Genomic DNA, 20,053 nt, shown 5'->3' with positions numbered 1-20,053 from the left:
CTTGTGGAGAAATTGGATACTTATCACAAAACTAAATGCATTAGAATTCATGTTTTCATATCTTTTTTGGTCAGTGCACCTCTGTACCTTTAATTATTGTGTCAATTCAACCGTCATTCGTTGCATATACTGTAGAAACAAAACAAAAAAAAAAGCATAATATTTGAAATATTCAGTCTTTCTGTATCTGTGATTAGAGGTTGAGCAATGCGTGGATGAACCAGAGGAGGTTTTTGTTGACAACCCAGAAGAGATGTCCTGGCTTGCCGAGCTGTGCCATGGCGTTTGTGTTGATGGATCCCTGCTTCTGCCTCCATCTTGTTGGGCAGGTTCGTTCATTAAACAGCGTGTTTATTTGTGTTAGTACAAGTTCATAAGGTACCATGTGAGATTATGTGTGGATTTCTATGCTTTTTACCCTGAAATCTTTTTCAGCCAGCACCATTTACAAGTAAAGATGTGCATGTGATTATATAACCTATTTTTGTGTATTACAAGTTCATTAGTCTATGTCTTCTTTCTTTATCAGACATCACCGTGGAGATGAAACAGGTGAGCGCAACATTTACAAGGCTGTTAGGCTGGTGAGGTGCTGTGCCCTCATACCTCCAGTCTATGGACTTACCCTATAACTTTATACCACCAGTCTATGATCTAACCCTATACCTTATACCACCAATCTCTGATCTAAACCTACAACCTTATACCAGCAGTCTATCTTACCCTAGAATCTTATTCCTCCAGACTATGGTCTACATATCTCCAGTCTTTTGTTTAACTCTATAGTCTGTAGAGTCAGGAATACTGCACACAACAATTCGGCCAAACGTGTCATTTGCACCTCGACAAAGGGCAGGTTTGGTGGCGGTGGATAAATCATCTAATATATACATGCTGTGTGTGGTTGTCTTTTTTCTTTACTTGTACTCACAAAATAACCAGCTCCTCTCTTGATCATCTTAGGAATCAAAACATGGTCTGTGGTTTCACTTGAGTAATTTTCTGTTCTTTTTTTTTAGGTGTTGAAGAGAAGAACCCATGATCAGGGGCAGACACAAATAAACCCTGGAATTTAAATGACAGTCAACAGCCCTCATATATGTCCAGTTTAATATAAAAATGATAAAGTAGTTATAGAGCATGCGACCAAAATGTGTCAACCAGCTGATCAGTCTGATATGAAATCAATTAAAACAAAGGGACCAGCATGGACAGGACCAGTCCTCTAAGTGTGTTTTGCACTCCGTAGAGCACTGCAGACTTATGGAATAAACTCAGACCATATCACATGGACAGGAAATATGGTAAAGATGGCTAGGGTCTGTTTGTTTATCATTTTATTTTAGCTTATTCTTGTCTCTCTACTCTTGCCTGTGTGTATCCTGTGTCTCATGCTTACTGCTGTTGCTGCTACGCCACCTGCAATTTCCCACAGGGATCAATAATACATTTATATACGTTTATCTGTCTGTCTGTCTGTCTCTGTGTGAACTGGTCGTGTGCAAAAGGTAGGGAATGGAATGGATGGGTGTCAGGCTGAACTCTGTATCTCCTCTGCTCTCTGTGGAACGATCTATCTTTAGGTTTCTGACATCTTGTAATGTGTTTCCTCCATGCAAGTTCTCCTCTCTGTTCTCCCCCCATGCTAGCTTCCTCTCCTCTTCTCCTCCCCCTCCTAGTTTGCTGAAGTTCAAAAAAAAAAAAAAAAAAGTTTGTTTCCACTGGCCTTTCTGTTGCAAATAATGCAGAGGGTTATCACTTGGCATGCTAACATCACACAGTTGTATCCTGAGTATCCATGTTGTTCAGATATCAGTATGGTTATATACTAAGAGTGGAATTTACTATTAATTACTGTATTTATTCCAAATTAACAGTTTGTATCAAAGTTTCCTTCAGCGTGTTACACATATGTGAAATATGGCACACATTGGTTTAATAATATTAAACTGTTGATGAATGCATCAAGATTTTTGCAAAAATATTGTTTCGATATATTGAGTTGTATCTTCCAAACGCTTTAATAATATCCAATCAGTCAGTCCAGTCAGTCAGTTGATCAGAGCTTGTATCTCCTTAATACCTTTAATTGATTTTTTTTTGGCCATCAAATTTGGTCTCAAGTTACACATCTCAGTAAGATCCAATACAAATAAATTGGTCTAAATAAATACATTAAGTTTTCACATGGTTCACATGGTTGGATCATGTGTATAAAATAATATTATATTAATATCATATATGTTAATTTCTTTCAAGACTTTTGAAAGGGGGTGTGTCGTACAGACCAACGCCCGTCGTTTTCTTAGCCAATCAGAGAAGCATGCTGAAAACAAAACACGGAAGTGAGACAAAACTGCGCAAGTGGGGGTGAAGAAACTTTGATCGTTTCTCCAATGCAGGCCAAATAAAGTTATTGTTTAAAACAGTGTAAGCCCGTAAATCCATGATCCCTGGACACTGGACAGTGTGGACACCTTCACTTGTCTCAGATGGCTTCGTCGTGGCTTCACGTTGCGTGGCAGCTGGCCGTTGCAGTCCTCTCCATCACTGTTGCCATCGTTGGACACAATCAAGGTATAAAGACAGTATTAATCACCACATGTTTGGCCTGTTTTGCTACAAAAGGATCATCATGTCATTACCAGCCCTGAAACATGACTGTCATATACCATATGACAGTCATGGATGAACTTCAACCTGGTGTTTGCACTTTCTCCCTTTTTGGTCCGTACATCTACATAAACGTTCATATTCTAAATATAAAGTGCTTACCCTATGGCCACGGATGTTACAATTATGTACGGGCCCTCAGAAATACCCGTATCTTCCGTATTGTTAAATAAAAAGCATTTTAATCCGATCGGTGGCCATTTTCTCCGTATCTTCTCCATATGCTTTCAACTACGCGACCCTATCGGTTGAGAGGTGTATTGCACTCTGATACATTATAACCATGAGAATAATGGCCACCAATTGGATTAAAATGCTTTTTATCGAACAATACGGAACATACGGGTATGTCTGAGGGCCCGTACATAATTGCAACATTTGTGGCCATGGGGTAAGCACTTTATATTTGAAATTTGAACGTTTATGTAGATGTACAGACCAAAAAGGGAGACAGTTAAAACACTATTTTGAAGTTCATCCATGACGGTCATGACAGATGACCGTCTTGGATCCATGGCTAAGCCACATCATGCAATGTTGTTCTGTTCACGTGATTTTGTATTATTTATGTATTATGTGGTGGGCAGATGGAGCTATGCTGTATTGATTTCAATGTATTTATGTATTTTAAGTTTGTATCACTTATAAGTTATAATGCCTTTAATGGCACCATTATGCTTTCCGCACGCAGCAGTACCTGTGGAAAGCCTGGTTTCTATTTGTTCGCTGACTGCTCAGATCCGGGCTAGAGCCCGCCTACTGTATCCGGTCATTTCCATAGGCTTATATGCGCAAGCACACACACCGTTTCCGTATCCGCTTTAGACCGGATATTCAAACGTACAGAGAAACTACCCCAGTCTATACATTTAAATGTACAATGTGTTGGTTGGTTGGTGGTGGTGGTTGTGTAACACACAGGGTTTGTTCGCCTGGCCGCTGCGGGCGTGCTGTCCGCGGCTGCGATGATGCCTCTCCTCTGGAGGAACTATCTCATAGGAGACAATCAGCGGTCCGTCGGCAGCCTGTTGAGTCAGTATTTGGCGAGGAAAGTGATCGGCTGGCTGGGGAAGCGACAGAGAGGCAAACTAGACGCCGACACACTCAACGTGAAGCAAGTTCCCTCGGAGACCCTGCTGAAGCGCTTGCGTAAACACGAACGCACGTGTTATGGAGAGCAGTATGATTTCTGCTCGATCAAAGGTAAAGAGAGAACTGAAGGTTTCATTCATGTACTTAAATGTTGGCCATATTCTACAACACTGCGTGAAAAAATGCAGGGGACCAGAGCTAGTGGTATGCACAGGTTGACCTTCATCATCTGTGATGTAACATGAAAACAAAGTAGACTGTGTGGCTTGACTGCATAACCAGCAACAATACATTATTCACTGGAGTGGAGAATAAGAGAAAAATCAGAATAGTAATAGAAATTATGGAAGTGACATTGTATTAAAATCACTTTTTTCACTTAATCAGTGATTCAATCTTTTTTAATTTCAAGGACTCCCATTTTGATATGCATTAGGCCAAGGATCCTCATTTGAAAAGATTTGTATCTCTGCTTCCCCCAATCTAAGAACATTTTTATTGTTAGACTTGATTTGGTCTGTAATTGGTCCAGAACCTTTTCTGTCTTTGACTACCCCATGTCCTAACCTAACCTAACCTAGGCTACCCCCCTACCCCCCCCCCCCCCTCTCTCTTTCTTCTTTTGTAAATGTGAATTTGTACTTCCATGTACTGTTATGTACTGTTCTCATGTCTTACTAAATAAAGTACATCAATCAATCAAACACACTGTAGAGATAAAAGTGAAACTCTGATCAAGCTAGCTATTCTTTTACATTATTTAGTTGTATTTACTTGAACTTGTAATGATGTACCTGTAATAATGGTGAAGATTAAGGAGCTCTCAATCATTTAGCTGGGGACCCCCTGGAACCCCCTCAAGGTCCCCCTGGGGGTCACCGGACCCCTCATTGAGAACCACTGGTTTACAATATATCAAATATAGATAGTAGTTTAACTTTTGAACGAAAAGAGGGTCTTAGGTTGCACTTTGGCTGATAAGAATCTCAACATCCGGTGCTGTGCTGTCATGTTGGCATAATTTCAGACAGCGCCACCTTCAGGGCGCGTCATCCTGTCACCACTTACGAACACTACCGGGAGCTGATCCAACGCATCGCTGCCGGGGAGGAGAACGTGATCATCGCAGGGAAGCCCGTCATCCTAGCCATGACGTCCGGGACGTCGGGTGCCAGTGCCATGCTCCTCAGCACCAAGGACACCAACACTGAGTTCTTCTTACAGGTGAGTCGGAAGCCCCAAAAAGTGGCGTTCTTTTCAGATTAGAGCCCGGCCGATGCCAGAGTTTTGGGTCCGATGTCAATCCCAATTTTGGGGAGTCCTAGACCAAGGGTTCCCAAACCTTTTAAGGCCGCGACCCCCCCTCCCCCAAAACAATCACATTTGAACTGGGGACTCCCCACCCTGACAAGCACTTGGAATTGTAGGCATTTACATTTAATTTGACTCGGTTCCACAGATAAATAATGTTAAAATAGTCAAACTACAAGCTCACAGCGCCTCACACTGCGAGGCGTTGTGAGCTTGTAGATCATCTTTCTTTCTGCATCTTTCTTACGTAATATTTGACAATTTTGCCAATTTGGTATTACAAATGTCTTAAATATAACTTTAGAAATGTGCAGATACGCTGTATACATTTATTGTATGTTGCTTTGTTTACTGTTGAGTGAGAAAAAAATGTTGCACATTAAGCTAATCATCTGGGGACCCCCCCCAAAGTAATTTGGGAACCCCCCTGGAGGTCCCGACCCCCAGTTTGGGAACCACTGTCCTAGACCACCAATTACGGATGTTTTGATCGATAATTTGTCTAAAAAGTGCAACATTTTTTAATCAATTTGAAAAATTTAATTTAAAGATTCTATTTCAGAATAACATTTTTGTTGTAGGCAAAGAAAAAAAAACTTTAAACTTAACTTAATTAATATTCAAAAGCTAAAATTGATATGCATTAAGGAAGCCACAGACCCTATTCCGTCCATGTCATATGCAAACAAAAATAGCGAACGTGCGACGTGTTGTGAGCTTATAGATTGGCTATTTTTGCAATTTAAAAAATAGTGCTTAAGTGGTTAAAACAGTTCCTCATTTAGCTGGGCACTGCTTGGAAGTCCCTCAAGGACCCCTGGGGGTCCCCGGTTTGAGAACCACTGTATAGAACAATGAGCACTTTCCGAAGTCTTGAAAACGGCCCTCTTGAAAACTATACCTTTAACTTGTGTGTGTGTGTCCTCCAGGGGGTGGCCGTGTGTCTGAATGCCATTCGGAGAGCGTTCCCTGCCACAGAGAGCCTGCAACGTACCACCAAGCTCTTCTATACGCCCACACTTCGCCAGTCGGAAGCTGGCATCCCGATTGGACCCAACTCCTCCACCCCAGCCTCCTCCAAACACATGCTCAACCTATACACCACCCCTGCACCTGCCTTCGAGGTAGAACTAACATTGTGTGTGTGTGTGTGTGTGTGTGTGTGTGTGTGTGTGTGTGTGTGTGTGTGTGTGTGTGTGCGCGCGCGCGCACTTCTGTACACTTCTGTCTGTATATCTGCACACTTCTGTACACTTCTGTCTGTATATCTGAACACAATACAACACATTATTCCATAGAGCTGCAGGTGAATACAGTCAAGAAATAAAGCTATCAAACAGCATTAAAACAGCATCACATGTGTTGAAATTCTCTGTTTTTCATCAATATATTTTCATTCCATATTGGCTATGGTATGGTAAATTATAGACGAAGTCAAGCTCAAGTTTTATTGTCTATTTATGTAGCACTGCTAGCCGCCTTTGCTGATATATTGCATTTCATATACAGAGAAACACAGTCATGAGAAATGCATACAAAATATACGAGGAGTGTCTTGGATTCTTAATTAGCTAGTAATTAATTAGTCAACATATTATTCCTCAGAATTGTTATCAGTAGTGTCTGTTTCATGCAGTATCTTGTTTTGTTTTTTTGTGTCTTATTTCAGGTTCCCAGTGAGAAGGACACCCTCTACCTCCACCTTCTCTTTGCACTAAAAGACAGCAGTATTGGAACTCTGGAGTCCAACTTTTCCTCCACTGTCTTCTATGCCTTCAGTGCCTTACAGGTACAGTATAGAGATAAGGCAGGACATAAGGTGACGTTGTTCTGTATTTGAAAAGGTGAGCTGATTAAAAAGTTCCAAGACTTTCATAGGATCAGAGGTGGTGCTGTGTAAGGACTGGACCTGGTGGTCAATCAGCCAATCTGGCCTTTAAACAATTGAGCTCTTTTTCATGTTTTGGCTATATTTAGGAGAAACCGCCGCACACTATGTGTCTCTGGTTCCTGCACCATGACAAGACTCTTTCCACACACTGCTGTTTGTTCAAGAAGTGTTAGTATTGTTAAAAATCCGATCCGATCTCGCCCTGTGGGATTTTCTTCTGCTCCTCAAAATCTTAGACAAAGCAGAAAGAGATTGGATGACTCCATCAATGTCACGTTAGAAGTTAGACAAATATCAGTTGAAGACTTCTACATTTTGCATTTGTGAATCACCTCAGGGAGATTATTTTGAAGGGAAAATAATGATGTTCGTAATTATAAATTGAACTAAGTCTTACGATACGATACGATAATACTTTATTGTCAGTTCACACTGAAATTTGTCTTGCGACCCAGCAGCCATGTATGCAACACATAACAGTACACACATTTGACATGACACAAAAAACAAAAGCAAAATACATACATAAAGACATACAAAGACAAGAGCCATGTTCACCACTCAGCCTACCCCTGGCCTAAACTCCTGATTAAGCCTCAATGTCGTCTGATGGACAAACCCCTTCAGTTTGACCTTATTGTATGTTGGAACACTGTATCTCCTTCCTGAAGGCAGCAACCTATGTTCTCCATACAAAGCATGGCTAGTGTTTGAAGTGATATTCCTTCCCAACCTTATCATACTGTTATTATACGTGAAGAATTATTATATCTATAGAATAGAATAGTCTTATATCGCTGCTGTCCGGCAGAAACCAACTCAAAAATGTTCATTTTTTAGGAAATTAAAAAAAGTTAGGAGGTTTTGTTCATCATTGATAAGAACAGCTGAATCTGCTGGAACCTCCAAGCTCACAATGAGGTTGGAGGTCAAAAGGGGGTGTCAGCTAAACCAGCTAACTCCAGTAGACTTTGCTGGTTTAGCAGAAAGTTTGAGGATCCAATGGAGTTATCCGGTTTTGTCAGAAGTGCTTTTTAATGCTTTTCATTGGTTCAATATTTGTTTTTACCAACACACAGACGTAAAGGGTGTTCAATGGCCCTGATTTATAGAAAAAAAAGTAAAAGCGTCAAAATGGAGTTAGCTGGTTTCTGCCGGACAGCAACGATATCTTTTTTGCTCTGCCCTTGCATGCTGTCCCTCCAGCCTTTCAGTCTGTGATGTAACCCCTACAGGAGCGCTGGCAGGAGCTAGTGGACGACATCGAGCGAGGGACGGTCAGCAGCGCCCTGGTCCTAGAGCCAGGGGTGAGGGCCAGGCTGGAGGCTTTGATGAAACCAGACCTGGAGAGGGCGGCCCATCTCCGGGCCAACTTCGAGGAGGGTTTCCGGGGCATCGCCAGGCGCCTGTGGCCCGACCTCCACCTGGTGCTGGCCACGGACTCTGGCTCTAACCAGATCTATGGAGAGATGTTAAGAGACCACTACTGCGAAGGAGTGCCCTTCTACTCGCCGTTCTACGCCGCTACTGAAGGTAGAAACCCATGCATCACAAAAGTAACATAAAATGGTTTACTAAGTCAATGCTGGACAGTATCAAGGTCACGGTTAATGGCTAATTTAATACAGGGTTTAAGCTGAATTCAGAGATGTCACTAAGAATAATGAGTAAGTCCAACCATTGATAACAAATGCATCCATGTGGGTACCACTACATAGTACACTACAGTATACTGTATGACCCTTGGGTTGAATCTAACCCATGGCTGGATATGCGTATAAAAAGGTTAATTTGCTGGCACGTGATACTGCACTTTTGGTCCCTAGCTAAGTTGGACTCTACAAGTCTGTGACTTTTGCTGGTGTAGTAACTGTCTGTGGGGGCCCTGCAGGTCTGATCGGGGTGAACCTGTGGCCCGAAGACGTGTCCAGGCGCTACCTGCTGTGTCCACGCTCCATGTTCTGCGAGTTCCTGCCCGAGGGGAGCCTGGACGAGGAGCAGCCCAACACCCTGCTGATGGACGAGGTGCAGGAGGGACACAACTACGAGCTGGTGGTCACCAACGCGTCAGGACTGTACAGGTCAGGACTCGCTCTGCAGCCCAACGGGAACAACTGTTGAGGCATCACAGGGTCTTGACCCATTAAAGCCGGGAACGCATCTCTGTCATTTTAGATTTCTTTGGCTATTCAAAAATAGCACGAGCTTGTAGATCTGCTATTTTTTGGAAAAATATTGGACATTTTGTGCAAATCTTTGAATATATATATCTTTTAAAGCAAACATTTTTAACTCCAATCTTTGCTTCTGGGGAATTCTACAAATATCTTTTAAATCCTATTAGAAATATTTTTCTTCCAGGGACCCCCAGTGTTAAAAATGTTCGCTCAAAAGAAATACATATTCAAAGATTTGCACAAATGTTCACGATTTTTCAAAAATAGCATATCTACAAGCTCATAGCACAGCACTGCTGCTATGTTTTGATAGCACAAAGAAATACAAAAATTACACATATTCTTTCCCGGTCTAACTGGGGTAAACCATGCATCACTTTTGGGTCCATAATTTTGGAGGGGTATGAGAAAGACATTGACAGCAAATTATCAAAAAATATCCACTGAGAGTGTGCTGTTTTGTTTTGTTCATTTGTGTTACAGATACAGAATTGGAGACGTGGTGAGAGTGGTCGGTTTCCACAACCAGTGTCCACTGGTAGAGTTTCAATACAGGTAAGAATATGACACCCACGTTTCTCATCTAATGCACACATGCGTACGCATCTTTTTGTTGGGTTACTCGCTGTTTGTTTTTGCCTGTCCTACCGGTGACCGCTTTAACGGTTGATTTCTTCCAGACGTGGTCAGATGCTGAGCGTGCGAGGCGAGAAGGTGTCTGAGGTGTTGTTCCTCGGGGCCCTGAAGGCGGCCGTGGCCCTGTGGCCCGGGGCTCAGCTGGTCGACTACTGCTGCGCAGAGAGCGGCATCCTGGGTAACTAGCGGCACATATTTTCATTAAAGTGGCAGGCAACAAGCAGACTGTGTGAATCGGAAACGCCATTTCTCTGGCTTGATTACATTCACATGTGAAAGAAATGTGTGTTTTATTGTCATAATGCACAATACAATACAGCAGTAACAACATTGCAGGCATTGAAAGTCTTGTATTCTGAGGATAGAAATAAAATAAGATAAGATACAAGCAAGGCAATACAAAATACATAGTGTTACTGTAGGTTATTCTTTTTTCTCAAGATATGTATATTATAATACAAAATGCGGGTTGTCTTTATAAGTGCACCCCACCTAGTGGCGCACAAAGGAATTGCAGGAGGGGCTCTGGTGGAAATTGAGTAGGTTGGGAAAAATAAAGAATATTTTACATATCATATCCAAATAGAGAATTGCCTTATTTTCTTTTACATTTTTAGTAACATTGACCTATTTTTATTCCGTTAACTATCAACTTCCTACTGTATAGACTGCAGTAGTTTGCATGTTGAGAGATTTGTTTCTAATAAGTATTTATTGGAGGGGAAGAGGATTCATAGGGATAAATACCTCTGTTATAAGGGCCTTTCTAGATGCCATGGTAGTGAATAATATACAACAATTATTGTTGTAGACATATTAATCTATACAGAATAACGTAAATAGTCCACTGAATATACTGAAATCTGCACTTCTGCACAGAGAACATAGATTGGCGTACAGTAAGTGGACGATCATGCACCTTCATAATATACCTAATTTTCCTCTGATGTTGCAGGTGATTCAATAGGAGGCTCTGATCCTCATTACCAGGTGTTTCTGGAGCTGAAAGGAGTGAGGAATCTGTCAGAGGAGCAACGCTACAAGGTAAAATGTTACTCTACTTTAAGATGCCCTTTTCCTTGTTAAATGATGTTTGGTGGATGTCAGGTTTACTGACTTCTGCTGAAAAATAAATGTTTCAAATCCTCTTTATCCTCTTAAACCCTATACACGTTGTTGTACAGCAAATAGCCAATCGACAAGCTCTCAGCATGTGACACATTGTGAGCTTGTAGATCTACTGTTTTTGCTGAATGTTTGTCTATTTTTTTCCCCATATCTACACCTATTATGAAATTGTTTGAATAGGGATGCTAGGATTCATGTGTCTAATATTCTAGCCTAGTCTTCTGCGCAAATGAAAGATGACATAAGACACACAAATAGCCCAAACAAACGCTCACTGTCTGTGCCCACCACCTGTCCTCATCTCCAGCTGGACCAGTGTCTCCAGCGTGACTCGGCGGTCTACCGGTCATTCCGTACCAAAGGCAGCATCGGACCCATGCGGGTGCAGCTGGTGTCCCAGGGCGCCTTCCAGGAGCTGCGCAAGCGCATGATGTCGTTCTCCGACACCTCGCCCAACACGTTCAAAATGCACCGCGTGCTGCGCCGGAGGGAATACGCAGACTTCCTCCTGGGAAAGACCGTTTCCTAACGTTCCCCGTGAAAGGCGTCGGTAGGAGACCTGGCTTGTTCGCTGGAACTGTGAACGGCGGCCGAGGGTATCGGGACGCACCCAAAGAACACAAAATGGTGACTGTGTGTGTGTGTCAGTTTTTCTCCTGGTATAACCTCCTGGTATAAACGCACCCGTTGGCTGAAATCCTCCCACAACAACGCCTGAACAGGATCCTTTACAGGTGAATGACTCGGTGAGAACGTTAGTGGTTATGTGGTGCTGGAGAGCACAGGGTTCACCGGTTTAAGCCAAGCAGGAGATGTTGCTGAACAAGAAAGAGCTGCCCATTGGCCAAGTTATCAGCAGTTGCACTCCCTAAATTATTTCTGACAAATGTATTCTGATAAATGCGCAGTATAATATTCATTAATTTGAGACGTATGACGTGTGCAGTTTATCAATTTGTCTCTTGTGTTAATTTTACCCATTCAATCCAGGAACGCATACTGTGTCATTTTAGATTTTTAGCTATAGCCCATTATTGTATACTTTGGCTATTCAAAAATAGCAGATCTACAAGCTCATAGCGCGGCACCGAGTGCCGCGCTATGAGCTTGTAGATCTGCTTTTTTTTTCTTTTCATGAAAATGTGTGCAAATCTTTGAATATATACATTTTTCAAGCGACCATTTGTAACAAAATATTTTGAGATGGGGGTCCGCGACCTTGATATGAAAAAGTTTGAGAACCACTGATATTATAGCAACATACGGTTTTCCGGCAGCACTTTTTTTTTTACTGATTTAGAAGACATTTGTAGATGCGTTTCCCGGATTGAATGGGTTAATCTTAGTGTGTCAAAAAAAAGTACCCTTGAGATCCATTGCTGAGGGGTCCATTTCTTTTTTTAATTTACAGTATGTGTCATTGACCATAGCGGGTCATTCAGTGTGTGTCCTTCCTGTCCCCCTCCCTCACAGCGGCTAACAAGTCATCGGCGATCATGTCCACCCACATCGTGGCCTGTCTTCTGCTATACAGACACCGACCGGTAAGCCTGGCACCCGAGGGCCTCTTATATCTTCTCCTCTCCTCTCCGTCATCTCCCACTATACGCAGCCTTCATCAGTCCCAAACTCATCGCCCTCTCTCGTGTTCCTCCATCCCCCCCACCCTTCCACTGAACTCTCTCTCGCTCTCCCTGCACCTACTGCACACCGCTGCTGTCTGCGTACAACAGTGTTGTGCCGCTGCCCTCTAGAGGCACAGTGCTGCAAGTGCCTGACAGCGGAACACAATTGCTGAAATGTCCATTGCTGGGAATAGGCTCTACACTTTTCACAGGTGTTACCAATGATACTAATGAAGGCTCTGTTCCATTTAGTGTAGCACAGTGGTTCTTAACTCTAACGTTTTAATTTCAAGGACCCTCATAACTCTGAGAGTGTACAAATGGAACCAAATGGACCCGGAAGGGTCCATTTGGTTCCATTTGTACACTCTCAAGAGTTACACCCCCTCAAGGAACCATGAGGGTCCCTGGACCACACTTTGAGACCCACTGGTGTAGCAGAGTGTTTCCAGTGAGCCAACATGCACAACATCATCAGCACTCTGACTCTGTTTGACCAGAATGGAACAGAGCCTTCATTAGTATCATTGGTAACACCTGTGAAGGAAGTAAGGAAGAGGCCCAATTCCTTTCCAATATGGCTGCTGTGCATAGAGCCCATAAGACAAGGCCAGCACCTACTTTATTAATACGTTTATTTGTAAGGTACCGCGCATATTAATGAACACCACACATACAATGGCGTGTAAATACACCGGATTTAGCAAGAATGCTAATTTCCATCCGTAGTCCCCATACAGAAACAAAATACAAGCAACATTACAAAAAAAGAGCACAAACATTACTGTAAGGGTACAAACGGAAGAGAAAAAACATCAGTAAAAAAGGCCTAGTTTTGACCTAAAATAGATCTAAATATAGACACTCAAGAAAACTAGAACATCCCATGTATTGAATTGTTCCTCATGTCCTTTATGTATTTTTGCACATTTACATTAACCTTGATTGAGTAGAGAGGGTTGCATAATGTTGACACAAGTCGTCGTCGTCATCATGTTCTATCAGGTCTGGGTCCAGGCACATTTTTGATATGCTATGTTAATGATATGATCCCCTGCTAAAAGGATATCAGAACATAGATTTGTGTCTGAGCTCTGTTTTTCTTTAGTTGGCCTCCAACATGTCTTTAACACATTGCCTGCCAAGGATGTTTTAAAACCCTTTCAAAAAAAATCTTTAAAAAGAAAATTCCACGAGAGGGCGCTCTAACACAACTTAGGAATGATCCCTTGACTCTGAGAGAATGAATGGACAGATGTGACGTCATCCCAAAAAATTACACTTCGGTCCACTCCTATGTTATCAGTCAGTTGTGGGAAAACACATGTAGCCCCACCCCCCAGACACCCATTGTTTACATCTGTGTACACACCGCAGCTCCCGTGGGTCTCTGTGGATCGTCAATATAAGGTAAAAAACGCTGGCATGGGGATGAAAAACAATGTTTTAATGCTGGCAGTCAATGTGTTAATTGGTCTCCAAAATGTCTTAAATTTGCCTTTATTGGCCTCAATAATGTCTTTAATTGGCCTCCAAAAGGTTGTATGATTACTGCAATGAAGTCCTTAATCCGAATATCATAGCTATGGTGGCTATGGTGTTTGCATTGTCCATTTAATTGGAGTATGATCAAATAATCCTGTACGCTGTAAACCCACTCATTTACCACCCAACTCCACCCCTCCGCTGTGCGTTGCAGGGCGTGGTTCTGTCCAAGCTGGTGGAAGACTTCTTCAACATGAAGGAGGAGATCCTCTCGCGGGACTTTGACCTGGGCTTCTCGGGCAACTCGGAGGACGTGGTGATGCATGCCCTCCACCTGCTGGGGAACTGCGTCAACGTGACCAGCAGTGCGACGCGCAACGGCGAGTTCACCGTGGCGCCGAGCCACACGGTGCCCGCGCTCTTTGAGCTCAACTTCTTCAGCAACGGCCTCTTCCACGTCTTCATCTCTGACGCTATCATCGGTACGTGGAGTTCATCTCCTATATGCTATCATCAACACACATCCGATCCAGGGGGTTAACGCTCACGGCATGAGCATTTTAATAGCACAGATTGGGCACTAAATATATAATAAGAACATTTGAATATGTCATTGATAAAAAATATAGCTTTAAAGGTTTCATCACATTCATTTTATTTTTTTTCCCCGTTCTTTTGTTTTGTTTTATGACCTCAATTGCACCCAGGTGAGGTCTGGGGTTTTCTGAATAATTAGGGATTGGCCCCTGGACTTTGGCCCCAATCCTTCTCCTTTGGGGGGGCAGAGCAGAGGCGATGATTGACAGGCAAAATCCCTCAACAGCGGAAAAAAAAAATACTATTTGCCAATAGATTTTTTTTTATTGTAGCTGAAAATGCCTCAGAACACAGAGAGAAAAGAAACTGCCATGGCCTGACCATGATAAAGACTTTGAATGTTTTGTAAATCTGAATGTCATGAAACCTTTAATATTGGAGGCTATGTTATATTTCCCAATACTAATGTATGTCTCAAAGATGGAATGCACGCTCAAGTTAAAAAGACTCAAGTTAATAGGCTCTATGCACAGCAGCCATATTTTCACTTCCTTCACAGGTGTTACCAATGATACTAATGAAGGCTCTGTTCCATTTAGTGTAGCACAGTGGTTCTCAGATCTTTCAATTTCCACAATCCCATAACTCTGAGAGTGTACAAATGGAACCAAATGGACCTCTCAGAGTTACACACCCGTAACGGGCCATTTGGAAACCAATTAAAGGAACCATGAGTGTCCCTGGACCCACATTTTAGTCCCACTGGTGTTGCAGTGTTTCCAGTGAGTCAACATGCACAATATCAGCACCCTGACTCTGTTTGATCAGAATGGAACAGAGCCTTCATTAGTATCATTGGCAACACCTGTGCATGTCTTCACAATATGGCTGCTGTGCATAGAGCCAATTTGAAGATCAACGACTCTTCTGATTAGAGCAGGTTTAGATTGTTCTGTTGAAGTAGTTCCTGTTTCCTCCCCAACGCAGCCTGCTGTGTCCTGGCGTTGCAGCGAGAGCTGTTGGCGGAGGCGGGGCCTGAGCAGCATGGCGATCCCTGCAGCCTCCTCCTCAGCCAGGAGAGGCTGATCCGCAAGGCGGCCAGCCTCTCCCACTTCCTCACTAACGAGGTGGCCGTAGCCCCGGTAAGTCCCGCCCACCACACTGCCTCCGCCTTCCTTAACCATGCGCTCCCTCCGGATCCTCAGAATCCCCCGAAACAAGCCCCGAAACTTCTCAAACGTCTTCATGTCAAGGACCCCCTAATTCAGTGGTTCTCAACCTTTTCAGGCCGCGACCCCCATCATATATGAGTTGAGGCATTGCATTTAGTTTGACTCGGTTCCTCAGATAAATATTGTGAAAATAGCCTATCTACAAGCCTATACAAGTGTGCCTATACATCAGCTATTTAAAAAAAATTGCCTCTGTCTTATATTATTTGACAATTTGGCCAATGTTTGATACTTTTAATTTAGAATAGTTTGTAGCAGGTATTGATATGCATTTGGCCGCTGATGCTGACCCTCATCTGAACAACCCTCACAAGAGAAGATTTGTGTTATAGAACACAGGAGAACGCAATGCTATGCAAACCCTATTTTTGAATAGCCGAGGTATAAAATGTATTCACTTTTTGTATAGTTGTATATTGCAATGATAGTTTGTCGGAAAAAATCCCAAGGTCCACCTGGACGCCCCTCAGTGTGCCTCCGTTTGGGAACCGCTGGAGTAGTTTTCAGCGTCTTTGCAAGACTGCTAAGTAAATCCAGCTCTCACAAAGCAAACAGCTGGTTCCTTCATGTGTTGTTGTGTTCTATGGCTGTTCAATGTTCAATGTTCAATGGCAAAAACACGATTAACTGTTAATCGCAATTATTTCTGTGACAATTAATCAACAACTTAAATTTGTAATCGTGACAGCCCTAGATATCCCATCAAATATCAAACACAAAAACTTTGTTAATTTCCAGACAAAGCAGCTCAGGTCAATCTTCATTTATTGTCTTTCTGCCTTTCTGTCTTCGTCCACTAGGTGAGCACGTCTTCGGAGCCCCAGGAGTTCTTTGTCTTCCTCCAGCGGCTGCTCAGCCCGGTGCTGGAGGCCTACAGCGGGGCGGCCATCTTTGTCCACAGCCTCAGTCAGCCCATGGCCGAGGCCGAATACACCCAGCAGCTCTTCAGATACCTGCTGACCCGAACGGAGAGAGGCATCGCCGGATACGGTACGACCACACGCTAACACAGCATACTGGACACTCGGGCCTTGAGCTAGCCTGATTATCATACTGAAGCTGCGGGCAGTTCACTCAGAGAGTGGGCGGGGTCTATGGTCTGAAACCAGGCTAGCCTTGAGCCTCAAGCCACATTCTTATGTCCACCATGTTTATTTGGGGGTAATGTGTTTGGAGTCAAATAAGGTATATGAAGGAAAAAAAACAGCCATCAGCTATTTACACACACATAATCGTCCAATTTTCTGTATCGTCCACTACTTTAAGAATAAAATAATGGAATCCACTAATCCAATTTAGAGTTGTTGTTTTTACGTCGTCATGCTGAAAAAAGACTTGATCACACTGGTGATTGCTCCCCGGTGATTCCTAATTAAATATTTGTTATTTCAGGTGAAAGTGCAACCCATTACCTTGTCAAGAACACAGTGAGGACTTTCAAAGAGTTGGGGGTAAGATAACTTGTTGAGGCCATGGTTATTAGGTGAAATGATTAACCTTATGAAAATATATTGGTATATATTAGCAAATGCTATTGCACCTAATAAAACGTGTTTATAGATAATTACAGATGTTATTGGGAATACTATTCGAGATGACAGTCCTTTAGTGTTATGAGGATGCTGGGGGGTGCTGTTCGTAGGGGCCACAGTGTTGTTGTGTTCTGTTCAGTGATGACTCTGGGGGTCTATTAAGGCCCTGTAGTTGCCTTCCACATGGCAGCAGAGTAAAGAGATGATGACAGGCGTGAGCTACATCCTTCAGAATGTTTCTGGCCCTGTGGAGGCACCCAGCGTGATATGTACGCCTCCTCCAGCGAGGGCAGGAAGAGTCCAATTATTTCCTGGACAGTGTTTATGACTCTCAGGAGAGCTGCCCTGTCTGCTGCTGAACAGTTGGCACACCATGCCGTAATGCAGTATGTGTTCTACATCTGTGCCCGCTGTAGCTATAGTGTACCCATTTGCGCCTTCCAGTGGTGGGAAAGTAAATACTCAAGTGCTGTACAGTTTTGAGTTAGGTTTACTTTACTTGAGTATTTCCATTTTGCAATACTTTCTGATTGTACAGTATTTGGGTGATTCATTGAGTGAACTTGAAGACGTTTCAGAGTTTTAGTTTCCAATGTGTTAATTTTGGTTTTAGTTTTTATTTCGTTTAGTTTTACAAGCACATAACTAGTTTTAGTTTTAGGGATTAACACATTTTTGTTTAGTTTTTATTTAGTTTTAGTCTTAGTTTTAGTTTTTCTGCCATTATGAGGAAAGGTATAATTATGGAAAAACAAAACATGCAATGCAATTCTATTTCGTTTTAGTTTTCATTCGTTTTGCATGTTTTTACTTGGAGGTTTTATTATTTTAAATATCTGTTTTTTTATTTTAGTTTCAGATAATAGCGATATTCCCTTTTTAGTTTTAGTCTTTTAGTTAACTATAACAACCCTGCCTTTGCACGCCCGTAGGTCCTAAAAGAAAGGCGAGAGAACCGCGTGACGACCGTGGAGCTGAGCAGTACCTTCCTACCTCAGGCGAACCGGAACAAGCTTCTGCACTACATCCTCGGTTTCACCCTGCTGTGACCGCGCCTCCCTGGCCCCGCCCACAGCCCCGCCCACAACCCATGCTCCTTCCAATCAAGGGCTTCTACCGGCTACTTCTAAACCACTCCCAGGTGCTACTCTGTGGAAAGCTTTACCAGGAAGTGCCTTCACGCAAAAAATCCGCTAACTGTTGTCTGTTAGCCAGATGACTTGAAGTCTTCCCTGTTACTGTACGTTCCATTAAGGTTTTTCCTTGTCGCCCTGTCTTAGAACTGTGCAGCTAGTTGAAAAAAAAATGAATTGTGTAAACTTTTCTTCGACGAGAAGACGGAGATAGAACATAACTAGAGCCCGGCCGATATATAAGTTTGGCTGATGTATATCAGACTTTTTTTTGACGACATCTATAACGGCAATTATGCAGCCAACGTGTCCAGATTTATAACTACTTTCAACCTGTTGTCCCCATTGTAGGCCATACCTAATTTATTATTATTTGTTTTTAAATACCCATATCTACAAACTCACAGCACATTGCGTTGCGATATGTTGCAAGCTTGTAGGCTATTTCTTTTTTTTGTTTTAAAGGGCTTAAGTGGTTAAATACAATTAATATATATATTTATTTACTTATATATCAGTCAAAACATTGGTAATCGGTGGTCTAGGACAGTGGTTCTCAAAGTGGATTCTAGGGACTCTCTGGGTTCTTTTAGGGGGTTCTAACTTAACCCGTACAAGTCTGTAACTCTGACAGTATACAAATGGAACCAAATGGACCCCATTTGTATACTGTCAGAGTTAAGAGGAGACCATTTAACTCTTGGTAACCATTGGTCTCTAGGACTTAACGAAATGTGGATCTGCATCGGACCCAAAACAACTGGCATCGGTCGGGCTCTCAACAGAATGTATAAGGATACCTATACAGTTAGTCATTGTCCTCTTTCTGTGTCCTTCCTCTACTGGTGAAATTGGAGTGGTATTTGAAGTTTTAGGATCAGGAATACAACACTGGATTCACTCCAGTCATCTAGTGGATGAACATCACACAAAGTCGACAGCTATTGGTTGTACGCAAGCAAAAAAAAGAATTCTCCTCCATAGATGGTGGGTAGCATTGACCATCAACAATGACATTTTTTTTAGGTTAACTTTACCTACTGTACTGTATTTGCAATGTCAGATTCTTCAGCAGCCCAGTATTACAGAGACTTGAAGCTTACATTTTGAGGGGGGGGGGGGGAACCTAACAATTATGTGAAGACATGCCTCTTAGAAGATGGCAGTCTTTCAAAAGTACATGATTTTTAACACCTGCAACTCAGTGTTATAGTATTATAAATTGAATAATTGAATAAGAATCACAGAATGCTGAGTGATACAAAACTCAGCAAAACAATCTGTTTCCAATCCCATGACCCACGTACGGAAATATTTTCATTGCATTTACTGTATGCATCTACAAACATTTAGTGACTAGCCATTTCAGTGATGCAAAAAAATAGTCTTCTCGCCTGAGCCACTAGCATCCAAGTGTATGTACTTATGCATTTATTTTTTGTTCTATATATAAATATATATATATTTGTCATGGGTTGGGAAAGGAGACAATGTTTGACCTGGGTGGTTTCCTAACATCTCTCTATCTATGAATGTTTCAGAGCAGATTACGTCTATCCTCAGAGCATAATGTAGGCTCTATGCACAGCGGCCACATTAGG

At 42.4% G+C, this 20,053-nt stretch overlaps 2 protein-coding genes across 3 annotated transcripts; both read left to right on the top strand.

Annotated features, from left to right (window-relative positions):
• Window positions 1–2,358: 2,358 nt before the first annotated feature.
• On the top strand, window positions 2,359–14,421 carry LOC311040909 (GH3 domain-containing protein-like). Of its 2 annotated transcripts, XR_014600337.1 has the most exons (13): window positions 2,359–2,577; window positions 3,595–3,876; window positions 4,793–4,989; window positions 6,006–6,200; window positions 6,746–6,865; window positions 8,203–8,500; window positions 8,859–9,048; window positions 9,628–9,699; window positions 9,825–9,958; window positions 10,736–10,824; window positions 11,216–11,642; window positions 12,382–12,452; window positions 14,233–14,421. XR_014600337.1 is itself a non-coding variant. In XM_084051324.1 (11 exons), exons 1-11 carry the CDS (start codon window positions 2,493–2,495, stop codon window positions 11,435–11,437), a joined length of 1,884 nt encoding a protein of 627 aa, XP_083907450.1. In that variant the 5' UTR covers window positions 2,362–2,492; the 3' UTR covers window positions 11,438–11,661. The 2 variants fall into 2 exon arrangements, 1 of the variants encoding a protein (XP_083907450.1); XM_084051324.1 differs by lacking the exons at window positions 12,382–12,452; window positions 14,233–14,421 and having other exon boundaries at window positions 2,362–2,577; window positions 11,216–11,661.
• On the top strand, window positions 13,500–19,535 carry LOC311040665 (glycerol-3-phosphate acyltransferase 1, mitochondrial-like; the record flags this gene model as incomplete). The annotated part of the gene is made up of 6 exons (XM_084050994.1): window positions 13,500–13,538; window positions 14,233–14,500; window positions 15,543–15,697; window positions 16,588–16,777; window positions 17,180–17,238; window positions 18,252–19,535. The coding sequence occupies 6 exons, from the start codon at window positions 13,500–13,502 to the stop codon at window positions 18,366–18,368; spliced, it is 828 nt and encodes a 275-aa protein (XP_083907120.1). The 3' UTR covers window positions 18,369–19,535.
• Window positions 19,536–20,053: the final 518 nt, after the last annotated feature.

Source organism: Gymnoscopelus microlampas, assembly GCF_963454915.1.
Source record: "Gymnoscopelus microlampas genome assembly, chromosome: 24".
NCBI classification, from domain to species: domain Eukaryota; kingdom Metazoa; phylum Chordata; class Actinopteri; order Myctophiformes; family Myctophidae; genus Gymnoscopelus; species Gymnoscopelus microlampas.
Note: the sequence above shows the minus strand (reverse complement) of the source record. Positions and strands in the feature narration are given on the sequence as shown.

What these genes read in the sequence shown, in the direction of transcription:
- LOC311040909 (XM_084051324.1), top strand. Translation starts at nt 2,493, where the DNA reads ATGGCTTCGTCGTGGCTTCACGTTGCGTGGCAGCTGGCCGTTGCAGTC. An exon ending in GTTCTACGCCGCTACTGAAG is followed by an intron (nt 8,501 to 8,858) that starts GTAGAAACCCAT and finishes GGGGCCCTGCAG; the next exon opens with GTCTGATCGGGGTGAACCTG. An exon ending in AACGCGTCAGGACTGTACAG is followed by an intron (nt 9,049 to 9,627) that starts GTCAGGACTCGC and finishes TTTGTGTTACAG; the next exon opens with ATACAGAATTGGAGACGTGG.